General features: G+C 45.2%; 1 protein-coding gene across 2 annotated transcripts in view; it reads right to left on the bottom strand.

The window, feature by feature from the left end:
* braf (B-Raf proto-oncogene, serine/threonine kinase) overlaps positions 1-16428 on the bottom strand; it is a 34033-nt gene extending 17605 nt beyond the window's left edge. The window contains exons 1-8 of one of the 2 annotated variants that reach the window (XM_031726310.2): positions 15757-16428; positions 6441-6542; positions 6046-6333; positions 4562-4665; positions 1513-1615; positions 1263-1411; positions 595-714; positions 325-484 (exon numbers count right to left, since the gene is read on the bottom strand). In XM_031726310.2, the coding sequence (XP_031582170.1) occupies positions 325-484; positions 595-714; positions 1263-1411; positions 1513-1615; positions 4562-4665; positions 6046-6333; positions 6441-6542; positions 15757-15912 (1182 nt within the window). In that variant the 5' untranslated portion in view covers positions 15913-16428. The remainder of the gene's footprint in view (positions 1-324; positions 485-594; positions 715-1262; positions 1412-1512; positions 1616-4561; positions 4666-6045; positions 6334-6440; positions 6543-15756) is intronic. The other variant, XM_031726309.2, reaches the window with a different exon arrangement.
* Between the last annotated feature and the right edge of the window lie 403 nt (positions 16429-16831).

The following is a 16831-nucleotide window of genomic DNA, read 5'->3' as shown; positions in this document are numbered from 1 at the left end:
TACTACTAATAATAAAGAAAGTGAATAATAAAGTATTATTAAAGTGTTATGGAAGAGTTTGTTCATCAGAGCGGCTCCACAGAGTCTGTGGACGATAGAGAGCTCGTGCTTGTGAACTTAATGTCAAGAGCACAAAAGAAATAAGAGACTACATCATTCTGGCAATTTGTAGAGTCAACGGTCAACTTGCACTCTGGAACACATCTGTAACACATCTGGAACACATGCTGGACACTGAAGTGAAACCATAGAGCGCTGTGTGAGGTGATGAAAAAAATAGAATGAAAGAAAATTCTCATCTATCAGCGAGTCCAGCAGACTCACATCGATGTTGACCGGTTCGATGGTGTTGATGTGCACATTGGGGGCAGAGGATGAACGGTCTCGCTGGCCAAACTGGTTGCGGTGGTCCTCCTCGTTGGGCCGGAAACTGGGTGGGATGGGTATGGATTTGGACGGTGACACAGTGGTGTGGCATATTGATCTGGACAGAAAGACGGTGGTTAGTACCTCAAACTTCAGACTCTAAATGTTCCGCTGAGGAAACAGAAGGAAAACAACATCTCCTTTTCAGTATGAGGCTGGAGGACTCACCCAGTGGAGTCGGATGGGGGAAGTGACGGACAGGCCTCAGACACAGGCGTGGTTCCCTCTGAGGAGACCTCCTCCTGGGTGAACGGGTGGTGCTCGAAGAACTTGGACACTAGTAGCAAGCTGCAGAGCACACGCCGAAAACATATGATTCAGGCACATCTGGAACTGTAACCTTAAACAGGCCAAACTAGTGTTGAACAAGCACTAACCCACATCCTTTCACACCGAGCACACTCGTTCTGCAGCCCTTTCATTTGCCTACCACAGGAACTAACGGTGAATTTTGGAGCTTACAGTAACTCATTTTTATGTAGTCATGACATTTGTCTTTTTTGTTGCACTTTAAAATCTGAGGCATTGTTTGAACCCATTGAAGCTAAAAGCCTGAACATGTCGCTGCTCTTTGTTACCATAAAGATGAATCAGGATCCGTGCAGATGTCTCAGCTTCATTTTATTCACATTTTTACTGCCGGTACTGTCCTGATCCCTGCTTCCCTGTGGCAGTCACACATGTACAAAGATACAAACGTAGTAGCCTGTCAGCACATAACTGCAGGCTCTCAGTGTCACGAGCAGAGGTTACTGAGCCAAGCCTGCGGAGCCATAACATCCTGATATCGTCCCAAACTGGTCACAGCAGTGTGCCGCTTCCTGCGTTGAACTTACTCGAGCTGGTCGTAGTTGACGCACATGAGAGGAACCTCAGTGCTGCACCGCTGGTGGAACTTGTAGCCACAGGTCTGACAGCGGAAACCCTGGAACAACAACTTTCTGCAGAAGTCACAGAAGGCCAGTGTAAAGAAGGTCTTCCTCACCTGTGGATCAAACAGAGACATACAGACCAGAGTCACCCCGGCTGCACTGAGCACTTCTCCTCTCAGCCACTACGGGACACATGTTTTCTGAAAGTACTTACAAAGTTGTGTGTGGTGAGCGGCACGTTTTCCAACACTTCTACATGCAGCTCCTCCCCCGTCAGCCACGAGATGTCTGTGTCCCAGCCAATAGGCTTCTTCTCTCTGAAACAGGAAGTGGGGAGTATCGGAAACTGTCTACACCTCAGCCAGCCGTTGGTTTAGCCACCGCACCAAGAGTGGTGCAAAACTAACCATGATGGTTTCCAGCAGAAAACCCATACATCCTACTGCTCCACTTTCATCAGTTACAGCAGGACTCATGATACTGTGCGCACTGTATAACCCTCCCCACAGTGTGGGACGTGTACCGCACTGTTGTACACGGTATAACGCGAGACTGCCTACATCAAAAATACCCAATGGCCATATGGCGATCCCAACACATAGGCCTATGAAAAAAATCACACCCCATGATTCGGCAGCTCGTAGATCCACCTTCAGAAACAATAACCTGACGTCAGCATTTTGTGTATGGCATTATCGGTGTGTCACATCGTGCTGGAGAAAGTTTGGCCCTCCCGTCTCTACACCGTTGTTTTAGTTCATTAAAGTTTATCGACATTAATTTTGAGCCAATCTGCCATTCCATCCATACATCCATCCACCCACGTATATCCGGGCCGGATCGTGGGGCAGCAGCCTAACCAGAGAAGCCCAGACCTCCCTCTCACCAGCCACCTCCTTCAGCTTATCCAGGGGAACTCCAGCCGAGAGATGTAGCCTCTCCAGAGTCTGCCCTGTTGGGACATGCCTGGAACACCTCAGCCAGGAGGCATCCAATGAGATTCCAAGTCCTGGTTCCCTCCTCCTTTCAAAAACAGTGCGTCAAACAGGCAATATGGCAACGGGGGTGGAGAAGTGGCAGAGTACAGCGATTAGCTTATCCTTGGCTCTGCACTGCTACCCATTTCTGATTATTGCACATAACTTCTTTGCATGTGTGGATTGGATGGACTGTGCGGTGAGAATTTCACGTCAGTAGCACCTTTACAAATATATTTCCTTAGAAAATAGTTGTTGTTTTTTTAAAATGCTTATTTTACCTGCTGTATACCATTATTTTGTTCACCATTTATACTGAATTGAACTGAAATACAGGTTTGTTTGCATCTCTGGTAACAAGTGTACATGTTCCCATTCGGAGAGCACAGAGAGGGGTTTTCACCCTCAGCAAACGTCCTCCAAAGTACCAACTGCATGTTGCTGGGTGCAGATGTGCAACGTGTCAGTTGATGCCGAGTGGTGGTCAGAGGGCCCGGTGGCGCCAGTGTCCGGCAGCCTCACCTCTGTCAGTGCGCCCCAGGGCAGCTGTGGCTACAATGTAGCTGCCATCACCTGTGTGTGAATGTGTGTGTGAATGGGTGGATGACTGGATGTAGTGTAAAGCACTTTGGGGTCCTTGGGGAATAAGTAAAGCGCTATACAAATACAGGCCAGTTACCATTTACAAGTGGGCCGGAAGAGTGGGCCACAGACTCTGGATGCACCGGACACACTGATGGAGCACATTCTGGTGTGGCCCATGTTGGACACCATCTCCATCTGACAACAAACACTCTGCAGGTACGCTCTGAGGACTGCGCTATCCCTGTCACTGTGACACACGTGGCCTCACATTATATGGCTCTAGCTCAGAAGGTAGAGCTTCACCTCTACTATCTGCAGGTTGGTGGTTTGATGCCTGGCTGCTCCAGTCTGCATGCCAAATATCCTTCCCATCTCTGGCACATCCATCGGAGTACGAATGTTGGAAGGTGCCCAGGTCCAGCAGCTGTCTGCCTCTCCACTACTGTGCTGGTACGAGGTCTTTGTGCTGCTGTGCTGTATTTGGTTTCCAGGTGTGGCGCTGTGCATTACTGCCCAACATGTCCACAGGACGTTGTTTCAGAAGTCTTGTGGTTCTCCAGATGTAGCTTTAGAAACCTGTGACGTTCTATCATGTTCTTTTTAGAGAGAAGCTTTCCCTCGCAGCCCTTCCAGACGTCACATACTTGTTCTAATTAGACTGTCATGAACGTTAACTTTAACGTGCTAACTGAGGCCGACAGTCTAAGCTAGCGGTCCCCAACCCCCGGGCCGGTACCGGTCCGTGAGTCGTTTGGTACCGGGCCGCGAGAGTTGAGGCTCGGGTGTGAAATTTATGGTTTTCAGGGTTTTTATCGTTAACTCGGTTTCCCTGGGTCTTTTCCTGTGTTGTAGTTGTGCGTCTTATTTTGAAAGAAATGTTTACGCATTACCATAGCGACCAGAGAGCATTAAGGGGCAGAGAGGAGGATGTTACTCTCAGCTTTGTTGGTGCATTTCAGGAGGACGCTGCTAATAAAGTTACACAATTACACAGTGACTTTGCGTTTATTATTATATTTACAAAATACCACAGTTTTTGTCTTGGTCGGATCATTTTATTTGGTTGTATTTATCCGCCACACCTTAAAGGCCGGTCCGTGAAAATATTGCCCAAAAAAGGTCAGGGACCGCTGGTCTAAGCTGTAGTTCTTGGGTTTGTTTTAAAGTGGTGCACGTTCAGACCTCGGGGTAAATTTGCTGAGGTGTCCGATCCTTTGGGTCATTGTGTCACACACATCTGAATGCACCAGAGCAGGGAACTACTCAAACTTCTGCTTTTACAGAGGCGCTGACACTTGCTACATTTCATTAAGTAGCAGTGAGCTGCTATTTGCTCTCTTAATCATTCAGAAGCAGTAAACAGGTACTTTTTTTGTTTTTTCCCAGGACTGTACATTTCACGTGAAGGAGATTCCCAGCTGTTTCCAAACTCATTTCCATACTATAGTTCTTATGTCAGCAGATAAAGGCCTGAAGCAAAAAACTGGCTAAACATTAAAGTGGAAGTACATCCTGACTGCCAGCCAGGGAATCTGCACATGACACCTACATCAGTCCATTCTTATAATATCTGTAACGAAGAAGCAGAGGTAAAATTAACATAATGTCACAGTGAAGTTGATCCTTTAAACACAAACTGTAATAACTCACGAGGGGATGCAGTGACATGAACACCAACTGATAAATCTGTGAGACACCTACCCATCCTGTATCCTATAGACCGCACAGCACTCTGGAATGAGTCCTCGCATCATCAAGGCTTTCTTCAGGGAGTCCCTCACAGTCATCCCACAGCGTGCCGGGACCTGAAGGCAGCACAACGACACTCACTGAACCGACACAGAAACGACAGGACGTAACCACACCAGGTTTGGGTTTTACATCTCTCAGCCAGCAGCCACAGGTCATCGTTTCAGGGAAGGCTGGCAGCAGTACAGCAGCATTACATTCAGTCATCGTCAACATTCAGAGAAGCAGAGCACTGACGATCCAGCTGACGTGGCCCTGTGCAGAGCTTTACTCTGACTTTATGGGTCAGGCTAATGCTCTCAGCCTTCGTCTGCATTAAACCACAGCAGACCTGTGAATGCACTTTAATGACAAATTGAAGTTTTGTGCAGATTTTTGCAGAAATCATTCCCAAGCTGAGCCAGACGCTGTCACACAGAACTATGTTTAGCCAGAGACGGAAAAGAGAAGCACCCGTCCTGTACATATCTGAACGAGTCGATCTGCAGGACTTTTTTATAATAAGCACGGAGCGAGCTTACAAAGAGTTTGTCTTAGTAATAAAAACCAAGTCAGTACATCTTCTTGGCTATAATCTTTAGTCACAGTTTACTTTTCAAAGTTAAGAATGCAATGTTTAAATCAAGCCTGATGTTTCCTCAAATGTGCAACAATAATTCAGAGGAAGAGCCAAGCTGATGTCCATTATGGACACCAACTCTCGCTCCTCCGACCACAGCTGTTACAACCACGGTGTAGGATGAGCTGCAGGCCTTTATCCCGACAGGAGTCAGACTGAACAATATGCATCTATAATTTCCTTTCGGACCCTTTTTGCTGCTTTAACGAGTGCATTTCCCTGGTGTGGGATTAAGATGTTGAATAGTAAATGGACTGGTTCTGATACAGCGCTTTTCTACTCTACCTCCAACCACTTTATACAACTTGCCTCATTCACCCATTCATACAAGCACTTTTTTTCCACACCCACGTGCTTTTTATCCAACAGTCATACTAACTCTGAGATTCTGGTGACAAACTCAGGGTTAGTATCTGCCCAATGCTCTATTTTCAATTGAATGGAAATACAAATATGTAAAGGGACTTATAATATTTATGCCTTAAGGTAAAACCATGTTTTATTTTAAACTAGAGATCTTTATTGCTGTGAGTATCTGACAGCGAGTGAGACAGAGCAGTTTGTGCAACCTAAAGTCAAAAAGACTGCACGCCGTCTTTCATCTCTGAGGTTTAATGTATGACAAAATAATAATCACGTGTTCCTCACCATGTTCAGCAACACGTTACATGTTACACTGTATCATCATTAACTCAGCAAAAACTAAGTCAACATGAAAAAGCAGTTTGTGAAAGACCAGATGCAAAGATCACCGAGAGCATATATTAACTCTGAACATCTAAAATCTACTGTTCCCGAGAGAGTGGGTCACACATACCACTGTTCGCTGTTTGTTGGGGAGGAAGACCCTGACAATGGGCTTCTGGGGGGAGCGAGGGTTGGCTCGGCTTGTGTCAGTGGGGGTCTGCAGGACAGCCAAAGTGTTCGGGGCCGAGGGGAAAGCCTGAGGCCCTGCACCAACCCCACAACCTCCTATCTTGACTTCAAGAAGGGCTGGTAAAGCTGACTGAGAGCAGGAGAAGTCTGCGCTGTTACCGATGGCCTCCAGCAGCTGCTGCTCCCTCTGCTGCAGAGCGTCCAGTTTACTGGTGTACTCCTCATAGGCCTGCCAAAGAAGACACCGTGAGGAACGAACTCGACTGCTTCAACACCTCCGGTGACATTTATGAGGGTCACAGCAAGTTCTGTTCACTGAAGCCAAAACGATCTTACCTCTAGATAAATGGAGGGAGGGTTGTGTTCTCCGCCAAACTTGTCCAGGAGAGCCTCCAGATGTTCTTGTGTTAACTTTATCATCTGTTTGATGTTCCAGATCTGCAAGGAAACACGGTTAAAAGGCTCAGTAAATACTTGCAAGTCTAAAACATGACTCCTTCCTATGCATTATGTGCAGAATATGCTTTCATTGTGTAGGCACATGACATTATTATACCAGGATCAGATAACATGGACACCCCTGGAGATGTACAGATGTAATCTGGGTTCACAGTGACCTTTGAACGGCACAATCTAAATCGTTCACTCTTCATTCATGCAAATTTTTGTCAAATTTCACTGGGACCAGTATTTTTAATGTGTTTATTGTAACTGTCCTTCCTAAATAAAACCTTTATGGTCCCATGTGCATCACTGTAAGGACACCCTTATTTTCCAATTTTAGCAAAAAGCTGTGCAGGTTTTTTGATTTGCATTTACAGTTTATGTTGTTTTTAGATATCCCACAAATAATCTGAAGATACACCCTTTGTGCAGACTGTGGGTGGGTGAGGGAGCTGTTTGGATTTGTTATGTAATGCCATTTTGTATTTGTGTTTTCTGGACCCCGACAAAAAGAAGTTGCTAGTTTTCCAGGCCCCGTCCTTCCTTAAGTTCAAGTAATCCACACATTAACAGTCCATGTCCTGCAGAGGAACCATAACAGCTTAATGATGGCTACGTTGTTAGACTCTGTTGTATTTGATATAATTACCATGTGCTTGGTTGAAATTTGTCTTTATCCAAACTTGACCTTTGACCTTTGCATAGAAAACATGTACATTGTGTACTGGGAAAGACAGAAGACCAGAAAAAAAAAAGGTCTCACTGTGTTAGAAAAACTGGAGTCATGTAAAGACTCATGTCACTGTGATTTATGAAAACAGAATTCTTGATAGAATGACAGTAAAAAAATAAAGTATTTAATTGGGTTCTTTCTTTCTACTTTCAGGACCTCAGTGAAGTAGCTGGGGACAGTGGGGCTGTAGCTCCTTTACTAACAGGGTGGTGTTCGATCGCTGGGTGTTTGGTGGAGACACCTGTGGCACATTTTTGTCACATTATGTGCCGTTTCCTCAGCTTTGTCACCAAGACGAGTAACGGGTCCAAGTAAAGCTCGACATACAACAGCCAGAGCGGAGACGTAACAAAACACAGAGTTTGTGTTACTGTGCTGAAATAGAATTTTATGGTATTTGTGATTTGAGTCTTTATTTTTCTGACAGCTTCGTATTTTACACAAATATCTGTACTTTTTACTCAGCCTCGTTACTTTCATGATAGTTGAAGAGAGTTATTATTCCACATCCGTCTTCAAACTATTCTGAACCTAAACTGGAGGAAACAGCAACACAAGAGCCAACCCTCCATCACCGGGCTTATCACACGCAAAGAGATGAAACGAGCAAAACCAAATAACTTATGCATCATTTATAGCGCTACACTCAGGGGTTAAAGGTGGGCCAGAACCAGCATTAGGTTCATTACTCAAAAAAAGTAGTGTTTACACATTACTCATGACTTTTCTTTAAACCACAGTATGTTACTTAGTTTCTACCAGAGTACACCTGTTACATTACATCCGTCTTCCTCTGTAAAATGACCTGAAATCCATTATTGCATAATTACCAGATCACAATATAAAGCTGAGACTACAGACTCACACCAACAAAAGTCCTTATGCTAACACACACACATAGAGACACACATCATTTTTCTTTTAGTTTTTTCATGTATGAACACAGCGAAGATGAAAACCAGCCCATCGGGACCTCAGAGCGACCGTTACAGCGATTCAGGTCGACACGGATGTTGCGCCGCTGCCTTTGTTACCTGTTGAAGTTCAGTCCAAAGTGCTGCAACTGTGTTAGCAGCATAATGTAGCCACTTCTGTCCTGGGTGCAGTTTTACTGTTGCACTCTTATTTTTAAATTGCTCTAAAGCACTAAAGTAGTGACCATATCTACACTGACATCGGGCCTGTGGCCCATGTGTGCGGAACAAAAAAGCAGCAAGCTCGATGTTTTTTGTTTCCCCTCTTTCGACCCACCCAGTGTGCAGATAAGCGAGAATTTTGTTAACACAAGTAGCAACAAAGTTGTAACTATAATTACTGAAACAGTACTCTGTTACTGATTACTGTAATATATACAAGTTGTTGTCTGAGGCACTTCAGCATCTAGCGAGTGTTGAAGCAGAGCAAGGATGAAGACAGTAACGTGTAAAACACACAGTGAATACACAAAGTGCTTCAGTGTGTCAGCTAATGCTAATGCTAATGCTACTGTATTACGCGGATAGAGAGAAGTGAGAGCTAATTCCCCCAAGACAGACAGCACAGGAAAGGAAAAGAGAGTTTAAAGTTAAAGGAAAGAACAGCTCAGCCCTACTTTTTTATTACTGTTATCCCGACTGTACTCATTATTCTGTTTAGGTGTGGAGGCAAAGTCATCATCTACAATGCAGGAGACAGAAAGCAGAAATTAGCTTTCGCTGAAAGGTAGATGGTCTATGCCTGAGCGTTGGGTGAGGAGGTCAGTAAGTGAGAGAAAATGGGTGAAGTGTTTAACATGCATGTTTATAATGCACGATGTGCATTATGAACTTTTTCCTTGCTTAGTCAACTAGTACCAAGTATCAGGAACAAGGGTGATGTGCAGAGCTGCAAACCAAAACAGAGGGACAAAGCTGATGAGGCATACCATGAAGATATGGGAAAGAGTTGAAGCCAGGTTAAGAAAAGAGGTGTCAATCAGTATGTAGCAGTATGGTTTCATGCACCGAGTGGAAGAGGACTACAGATGTGACGCTTCACCGAGTCTTTACGGATCAGAGAAAGCAGATGATAGCATGCCAAGAGAGGAGCTGTGGTTCTGCATGAAGAAGTCAAGAGTGGCAGAGAAGTATGTGAGGGTGGTGCACGAAGAGCATAAGGACGGTGAGATTACATCAGGGATCTGATCTGAGCCCGCTCTGGTTTGCAGTGCTAATGGACAGATTGACAGGTGAGGCCAGAGAAGCACCTGTTTGCAGACGACACTCATCTGTAGTGAGAGTAGGAGTCCAATATCCTATGAGGTGGAGGGATGCTCTGGAGAGAAGAGATGAAAATCAATAGAAGCGTAAGTATAAATACGAGTCAGGCAGGTGGGACAGTGCAGATGCAAGGAGTAGAGAGAGTGATGGTAGAGTTTAAATATCTGGTCAACCATCGAAGGAAGTGAACAGTGGACACGAGGGGTGAAGAAAAGAGTACAGGCAGGCAGGGTGGAGGCGAGTGCAGGGGTGAAGCGTCAAAGTAGGATAGCAGCAAGAGGGAAGCAGAGGGTTCAGGGTGTGGGGAAGGGGAGGCTGATGCCACATCAGCCAATTATGCCTCCCCTATTGAAGTAGGACAGTTAACCTGGAGGAGAGACAGCTGAGCAGAGCACTAAGCAGAGGGCTGACTCAAGTGAGTGCTAGGAAGTGACTTCGCAAGTCACTTCCTTCTTCAATGCCCTGTACCAACACAGAGCAGAGCAGCTATCTGAACGCTACTCCAACAGAGGTCGATTATCTTGTTAATAATTTTACCTCCTCACTACGTACGACTCTGGATACTGTAGCTCCTGTGAAAACTAAGGCCTCAAATCAGAAGTACCTGACTCCGTGGTATAATTCTCAAACACGTAGCCTAAAGCAGATAACTCGTAAGCTGGAGAGGAAATGGCGTGTCACAAATTTAGAGGATCATCATTTAGCCTGGAGAAATAGTTTGCTGCTTTATAAGAAAGCCCTCCGCAAAGCCAGAACATCTTACTATTCGTCACTGATTGAAGAAAATAAGAACAACCCCAGGTTTCTCTTCAGCACTGTAGCCAGGCTGACAAACAGTCAGAGCTCTACTGAGCCAACAATCCCTTTAACGTTAACTAGTAATGACTTCATGAACTTCTTCACAAATAAAATTTTTATCATTAGAGAAAAAATTACCAATAATCATCCCACAGATGTAATATTATCTACAGCTACTTTTAGTACCATCGATGTTAAGTTAGACTCTTTTTCTCCATTTGATCTTTCTGAGTTAACTTCAATAATTACTTCCTCCAAACCATCAACGTGTCTTTTAGACCCCATTCCTACAAAACTGCTCAAAGAAGTCCTGCCATTAATTAATGCTTCGATCTTAAATATGATCAACATATCTCTAATAATCAGCTATGTACCACAGGCCTTCAAGCTGGCTGTAGTTAAACCTTTACTTAAAAAGCATCTCTAGACCCAGCTGTCTTAGCTAATTATAGGCCAATCTCCAACCTTCCTTTCATATCAAACATCCTTGAAAGAGTAGTTGTCAAACAGCTAACAGATCATCTGCAGAGGAATGGCTTATTTGAAGAGTTTCAGTCAGGTTTCAGAGCTCATCACAGCACAGAAACAGCTTTAGTGAAGGTTACAAATGATCTTCTTATGGCCTCTGACAGTGGACTCATCTCTGTGCTTGTCCTGCTAGACCTCAGTGCTGCGTTCGATACTGTCGATCATAATATCCTATTAGAGCGATTAGAACATGCTGTAGGTATTACAGGTACTGCACTGCAGTGGTTTGTATCATATCTATCTAATAGACTCCAGTTTGTACATGTAAATGGAGAGTCCTCTTCACACACTAAGGTCAATTATGGTGTTCCACAGGGTTCAGTGCTAGGACCAATTCTGTTTACATTATACATGCTTCCCTTAGGCAGCATCATTAGAAGACATAGCATAAATTTTCACTGCTATGCAGATGACACGCAGCTCTATCTATCCATGAAGCCAGGTAACACACACCAATTAGTTAAACTGCAGGAATGTCTTAAAGACATAAAGACCTGGATGGCCGCTAACTTTCTGCTTCTTAATTCATTCCCATGGATTCCCATGATGCACTGGGTGTTTCTTCTTCACTCACTATGTATTAATAGACCTCTCTGCACTGAATCATATCTGTTATTAATCTCTGGCTCTCTTCCACAGCATGTCTTTATCCTGTTTTCCTTCTCTCACCCCAACCAATCACAGCAGATGGCCCCGCCCCTCCCTGAGCTTGATTCTGCCGGAGGTTTCTTCCTGTTAAAAGGGAGTTTTTCCTTCCCACTGTCGCCAAAGTGCTTGCTCATAGGGGGTCATATGATTGTTGGGTTTTTCTCTGTATGTATTATTGTAGGGTCTACCTTACAATATAAAGCACCTTGAAGGGACTGTTGTTATGATTTGGCGCTGTATAAATCAAATTGAGTTGAATTGCAACCCATTAGAAAGAAAGCACACAAAATACTGCGAATAAACAAAAGCTGAAGCTGCTATCATTGTGCGTGAGTTCTTCATTTACACTATGGTTTGGAGACTGTGGCACTGACAAAAGCAATGCGGTGGAGCTGGAGGTGCCAGAGCCAACGATGCTAGGATTTTCATTGGGAGGGGCAGCTCACCACCAATAACATTTTCCATTAAGCAAATCATATATAAACATGGTTGGACACTTGGCACTGGGCACATTATCTGCACACTGCCACACTTGGCAAACTAAAAATCTGGTTATAGGTTAAGAGGGCCTTCTGTCATTGCCTGTTAGCAGCTAGTACTAGCAAAATAAGTGCAGTTATTTTGTTTATAGCGGTAATCTGTTCAAATATTAGTATAACACTAGTCTATTTTTATGTTTGTGATATAGGGGCTGGCGATATATCGAATATACTCGATGTATCGCTGGTTTTTCCATGGCTGAAATCGCTTTATCATAAGCTGTTTGCAAAACGTGGTAATTTGACAAACATGCTGTGAAACTATTGTCACTAAAAGGCAGCAGTGCCACAAATTTATTCCACCAGCTGAGAAGTTATTACCTGCAAAATCAATGTTTAAAACTTGGCACACGAACGTCTCCAAACGCACCAAAGAACACGTTAAACAAACTACCCGTGACACCTGTAACGGTCCCAGGTCAGTCGTTTTATAGTTACTATCCAGACTTTTGTGTCGTTGCTGATCTTTTGTTCGTTAAAGGTTTAGTGTTGACCACAGGGAGAGACTTACTGTCACAGTCATTTGTGGAAAACCTGTGTGTGCAAATGTGGGTAAAATAAAATGTTTCAATTCATTCAGATTTTTTGTTTTCAGCGTAGAAAACAAACATTGACTTGTCTATTTGAATGAGTATACCAGTGCAGTGTTAGCACTATGTGGTTAAAAATAACATTTAAGGTTATTTACAGATATTGTGATATATATCACGTAAAAATATCGTGATATCAGATTCGCCTCATATCGCCCGTCCCTCTCAGACAAAACTGTTGTTATTATAGTGGAAGCGTAATGTGATGCATTCAGTTTAGCCGCAGGGTCATGCAGTGGTCATCATGCTATGCTCTATATACCTGACTTTATGTGTGCTAAATTTACACATTTAGAATTATAAATGTAAAACAATACTAATCAACTTGGGGAAATAAAAAAGACTCAAATCTCTAATAAATAGATAAAAAATAAATACATGGTATCCTCTCAGTGTCAAAGAAGACAGGCAGAGGAGACAACATCATGTTGATGTCTGGAAAGGAAAGCGGACATTTGTGTCTTCTCTGATCTCACTGACGATTCTCCACCACAGCGATGCACTTTGACTGCTTTACACTCTTTACAGTTAGTAGGCGGCTAATCACTTCAAGTCAGGAGATGCTAGAGTGAGATTTCACTTTCAGGCCTGCAGTTAGCCGTTTGATCCGTTTCTGAAACAAAAGTTTGGCTTTCTTAAAAACGTATCACTGTCCTAACGCTGCCCATTAACAGCTGCTGAGGATCAATCATTTGGGAAACTGAAGCAAGGTTTCAAGGTTTTTATGCCACTACTCCACATCTTTGCTCTCCTGTGCTTTGTCACATTTTGTTGGTCATCTCTGCACTTTGCTTTCCCCCACCTGTCATCTGACCTCTGAGTGGCTCACAGCTGATCACTGGACAGTTGGTTTCCATCGGTAATGTTTTATGGTCCAACTCCTCATACCTTGAAACTAGTACTGTTTTGATTTGGTGCTCTGTGCACACACTAAGTGATGTGAATTGTACTTGTAGAAAAAAGGGAGAGTTTCTAAAGCAAAGCTTTTTATACTAATGTTAAAACAACTGTTCCCCAGCATTAATCAATAATCCATCCTCACCATCTTTTACTTCTCCTCTCAGTGTCAAGCTCCGATGCTGCTCCAAACAGACAGAGCCTGCTCTGAAAAGTCTCCCTGATTCTGTTCATCTGGACATGAATCAACTTTTTGATTGTGTTCATGGTCCAGATGAACAGCATCAGCTTCCTGGGATTTCCATACCTGGACGATCCTTTACTCTGGTCACACATTAATGACCACATCCTGTAAATATGGACACTTGTGACAGCTGACAACATCTGATCTTGGATGAACAGAATGCAACTGAAAAGCACCATCAGACACCGTCCTAGCTCAAGCTCAGCTCTCATTACTTTAATCACTTTGGAGCTTTGTCCAAGTTTCCAATGCACAGCAGGTTCAAATAGTTTCTCCGTCCCACAAAGTCCTGAAAATAATCAGAATGAAGCTAATTCAATAACCAGCCAAACACAAACTTACAGAATTTAGAAATGATTATTTTTAAATAGGGTCAGAAAAGCTACAGTTTATGTTTACACAGCTTGAGACATGCTGGGAAATCCAACATGAAGGTCGTGTTAGGGAATAAAGACTGATTTTCTATCCAGCTGCACAGCGGCAGAGTTGGATAACCAATGGATCACAGTTTGCTAGCTGTACTGTATAGATAGCAGTCTTGAATTATCCCAGTGTTCTGGGATGACGTTTAATCCTCTCAGGGTGATGTCCAAACTGAGGCACCAAAATATTCATCCCGGGTTTTCCTTTAAATCAATAGTTTGAGCCATAAAATAATTTCTGATGATATTTTTAACCAAACATGGAACATTCTCAGCGAGACGCAGTGAGAGAGAGTAGATGATCCAGAAACGACTCAAACCAGCTGATGGAGAACGGTGCCGCCGGGACAGGTGAGTTTGCTTTGCAGAGACTTCATCTGCAGTTTTTCATATAAAACAGCGCTGTGTGTGGACCAGGGCTCAACACATCCTGCACCGGATGTTATCTGGAGTTTGAATGGCACATGAAAAAAAGCCCCTCTAAAATACACACTACACCATTTTATGAAGAAGCCTAAGAGTTATAGCTGAGCTCAGATGTGTGATTACAGAAATTTTAAGAGAAACCAGCAGATGCGCGCCTGTAACCGACACACTAAGGCCACCACACCGTAGATGCTCCAGAGACTAAAATCCAGAGTCAGCGCAGTCTTTAAATGCTTTTATTTTTAGTCTCTGGTGAGCTCAGGGCCCTGGAGCTCTCACTACAGAGCTGAGCTGCAGTGACAGAGACGTGGACACAGGAACTCTCCAAATGTTCACGCAGGAGTTCTGGACCCTAAAATGGGTGCTGCCAAAGCCTGTGACGGATTTCTCATGTTCTGTATGACATAGCAGGGAAATGTGTTCACGTCAGATATGAGCTGCAGTGTTGTTTGTTCCAAACTTTAAGACAAAGCCATCCTGCTGTGTGCTTCAGGCTGCTGTCGTGGTCCAGCAGGGAGGCCTGTGACCTGCAGAATCAAGGCTAGGCTACGTGGTCAGTGCGGACACTGCTGAGGACACAGCCTGATGCTTTCTGCGTGTGTGTGTGCAGGAGTTGCGGAGATGCTAGTCATATCGTGTCACATTAAGAAAAGTAGCATGTGTGGCTAAATCACACCTCAAACACCACAAGCACGACTCGGGCTAGCCTCCAGGTCCACCATCAGCATCCCCGGCAGCAGCCCTGTGAGCGCAGGCCTCGCAGCACCGCTCGCCGTCAAACTTTGTCCGCACCACAATTCCGCACGACACACCACGAAGCGCTAAACTGCGTCTTTGTGCTTTGAACAGCGGTGTGTGCGCGCGTGTGTGTGCGCGTGTGCTGTTGTCGCAGCAGGCTGCAGATGCTGTGAGGCTGGAGAGCGAAGCGAGCAGGCCCGACACAAACACAGCTCCGCAGCCTGGAGCTTCCCCCGCCACGGAGCCCGGCCCGCGAGCCGGGTGAGCCGGGGCCGCTCGCATTTCCAGCCCTGCGCCGCAGCCCACCGCCCGGGCTCCAGCCGCCGTTTCCCGAACCTTTCCATCCAATTACCTCCGCTCGGAGCCCGTGTCCCCTGCCCAGCTTCGACCCGCTGCCGTGGGGCTTACCTCCTCATCCTGCGGACCTCCCGGGATCCCCGACGAGCAGGACGAGTCCAGTCCGGCGCCCAGCTCGTCCAGGCCCCGCTCCCTGCCCGGCTCCAGCTCCGTGGTGTCTCCGTTAAAGACGGGCGGTGGGGACTCGGCGCTGCTCAACGCCGCCATTTTAAACTGCGAGAAAGTGAGTGGAAAATAATCGAGGAAAACGCAACCCGGTGCTGAGGACAGGAGGGGGAGACAGAGGCACGGGCCAGAGCTCCGGACCTCTTTCGATTGAGTAAAACCGGGAAAAGCAGCCGTTTGAAACGACCACGGTGCTGGAAACGACCACGGAGAGCTTCTTACAGCCTTCCTGCGTCCACCTGCCGCTGGGAGCTTCAGGTGCCCGGTACGCTGAACACGCAGGAGTGCTGCAGGGTAGCAACCCTGGATGACCTGAAGCGTGCCGAGTGCCAGGATTCAGCCCCTCAGTACTCAGCGTGGTAGGAAACACGGGCTTAGCATGAGCGAACCGTGGCTGATTATGAGTGTGCGCTCAGCCACAGTAAAACAAGTCCGCACAAAGATGGCAGTGCAGTGAGACCCGAACATTAACAATATCTGAATTAAAACATTTATTCACACGAGGGCCCAGTGTGAATAAATTTAGCAGCCTTCTTATAGGATCACAAGTGGGCAACTCCAAGTGTTGAGGGCCGGTGTCCTGCAGGCTCTACATATCACACCTGAATCAAATGAGTTCATTACCAGGCCTCTGGAGAACTTCAAGACATTTAAATCAGCTGTGTTGGACCTGCAGGACACCGCCCTCAGGCCTGGAGTTCCCCACCCCTGGTTTAGTAACTACCTGCAATAGCAAACCTTTTTCTTAATGTCATGGAAGTCCGAATGCGGTAAATGGATGGGCTGCTAAGAACACCTTAATACTCAATGTGAGCACTCAAAGCACTTTCTCCTACAAGTCTCATTCACCCAGTCACACACACTCATACAGTGCTTTTATCTGTGCCCAAGTACTGTCCGACATTCTCACACACACACCCAGTGCATCCATCGGAGTATCTCGGGGTTCAGTATGTTGCCC

The sequence above is a fragment of the Oreochromis aureus genome, linkage group 17 (assembly GCF_013358895.1).
Source record: "Oreochromis aureus strain Israel breed Guangdong linkage group 17, ZZ_aureus, whole genome shotgun sequence".
Lineage (NCBI taxonomy): Eukaryota > Metazoa > Chordata > Actinopteri > Cichliformes > Cichlidae > Oreochromis > Oreochromis aureus.
This window is presented reverse-complemented; position numbering and strand designations above follow the sequence as displayed.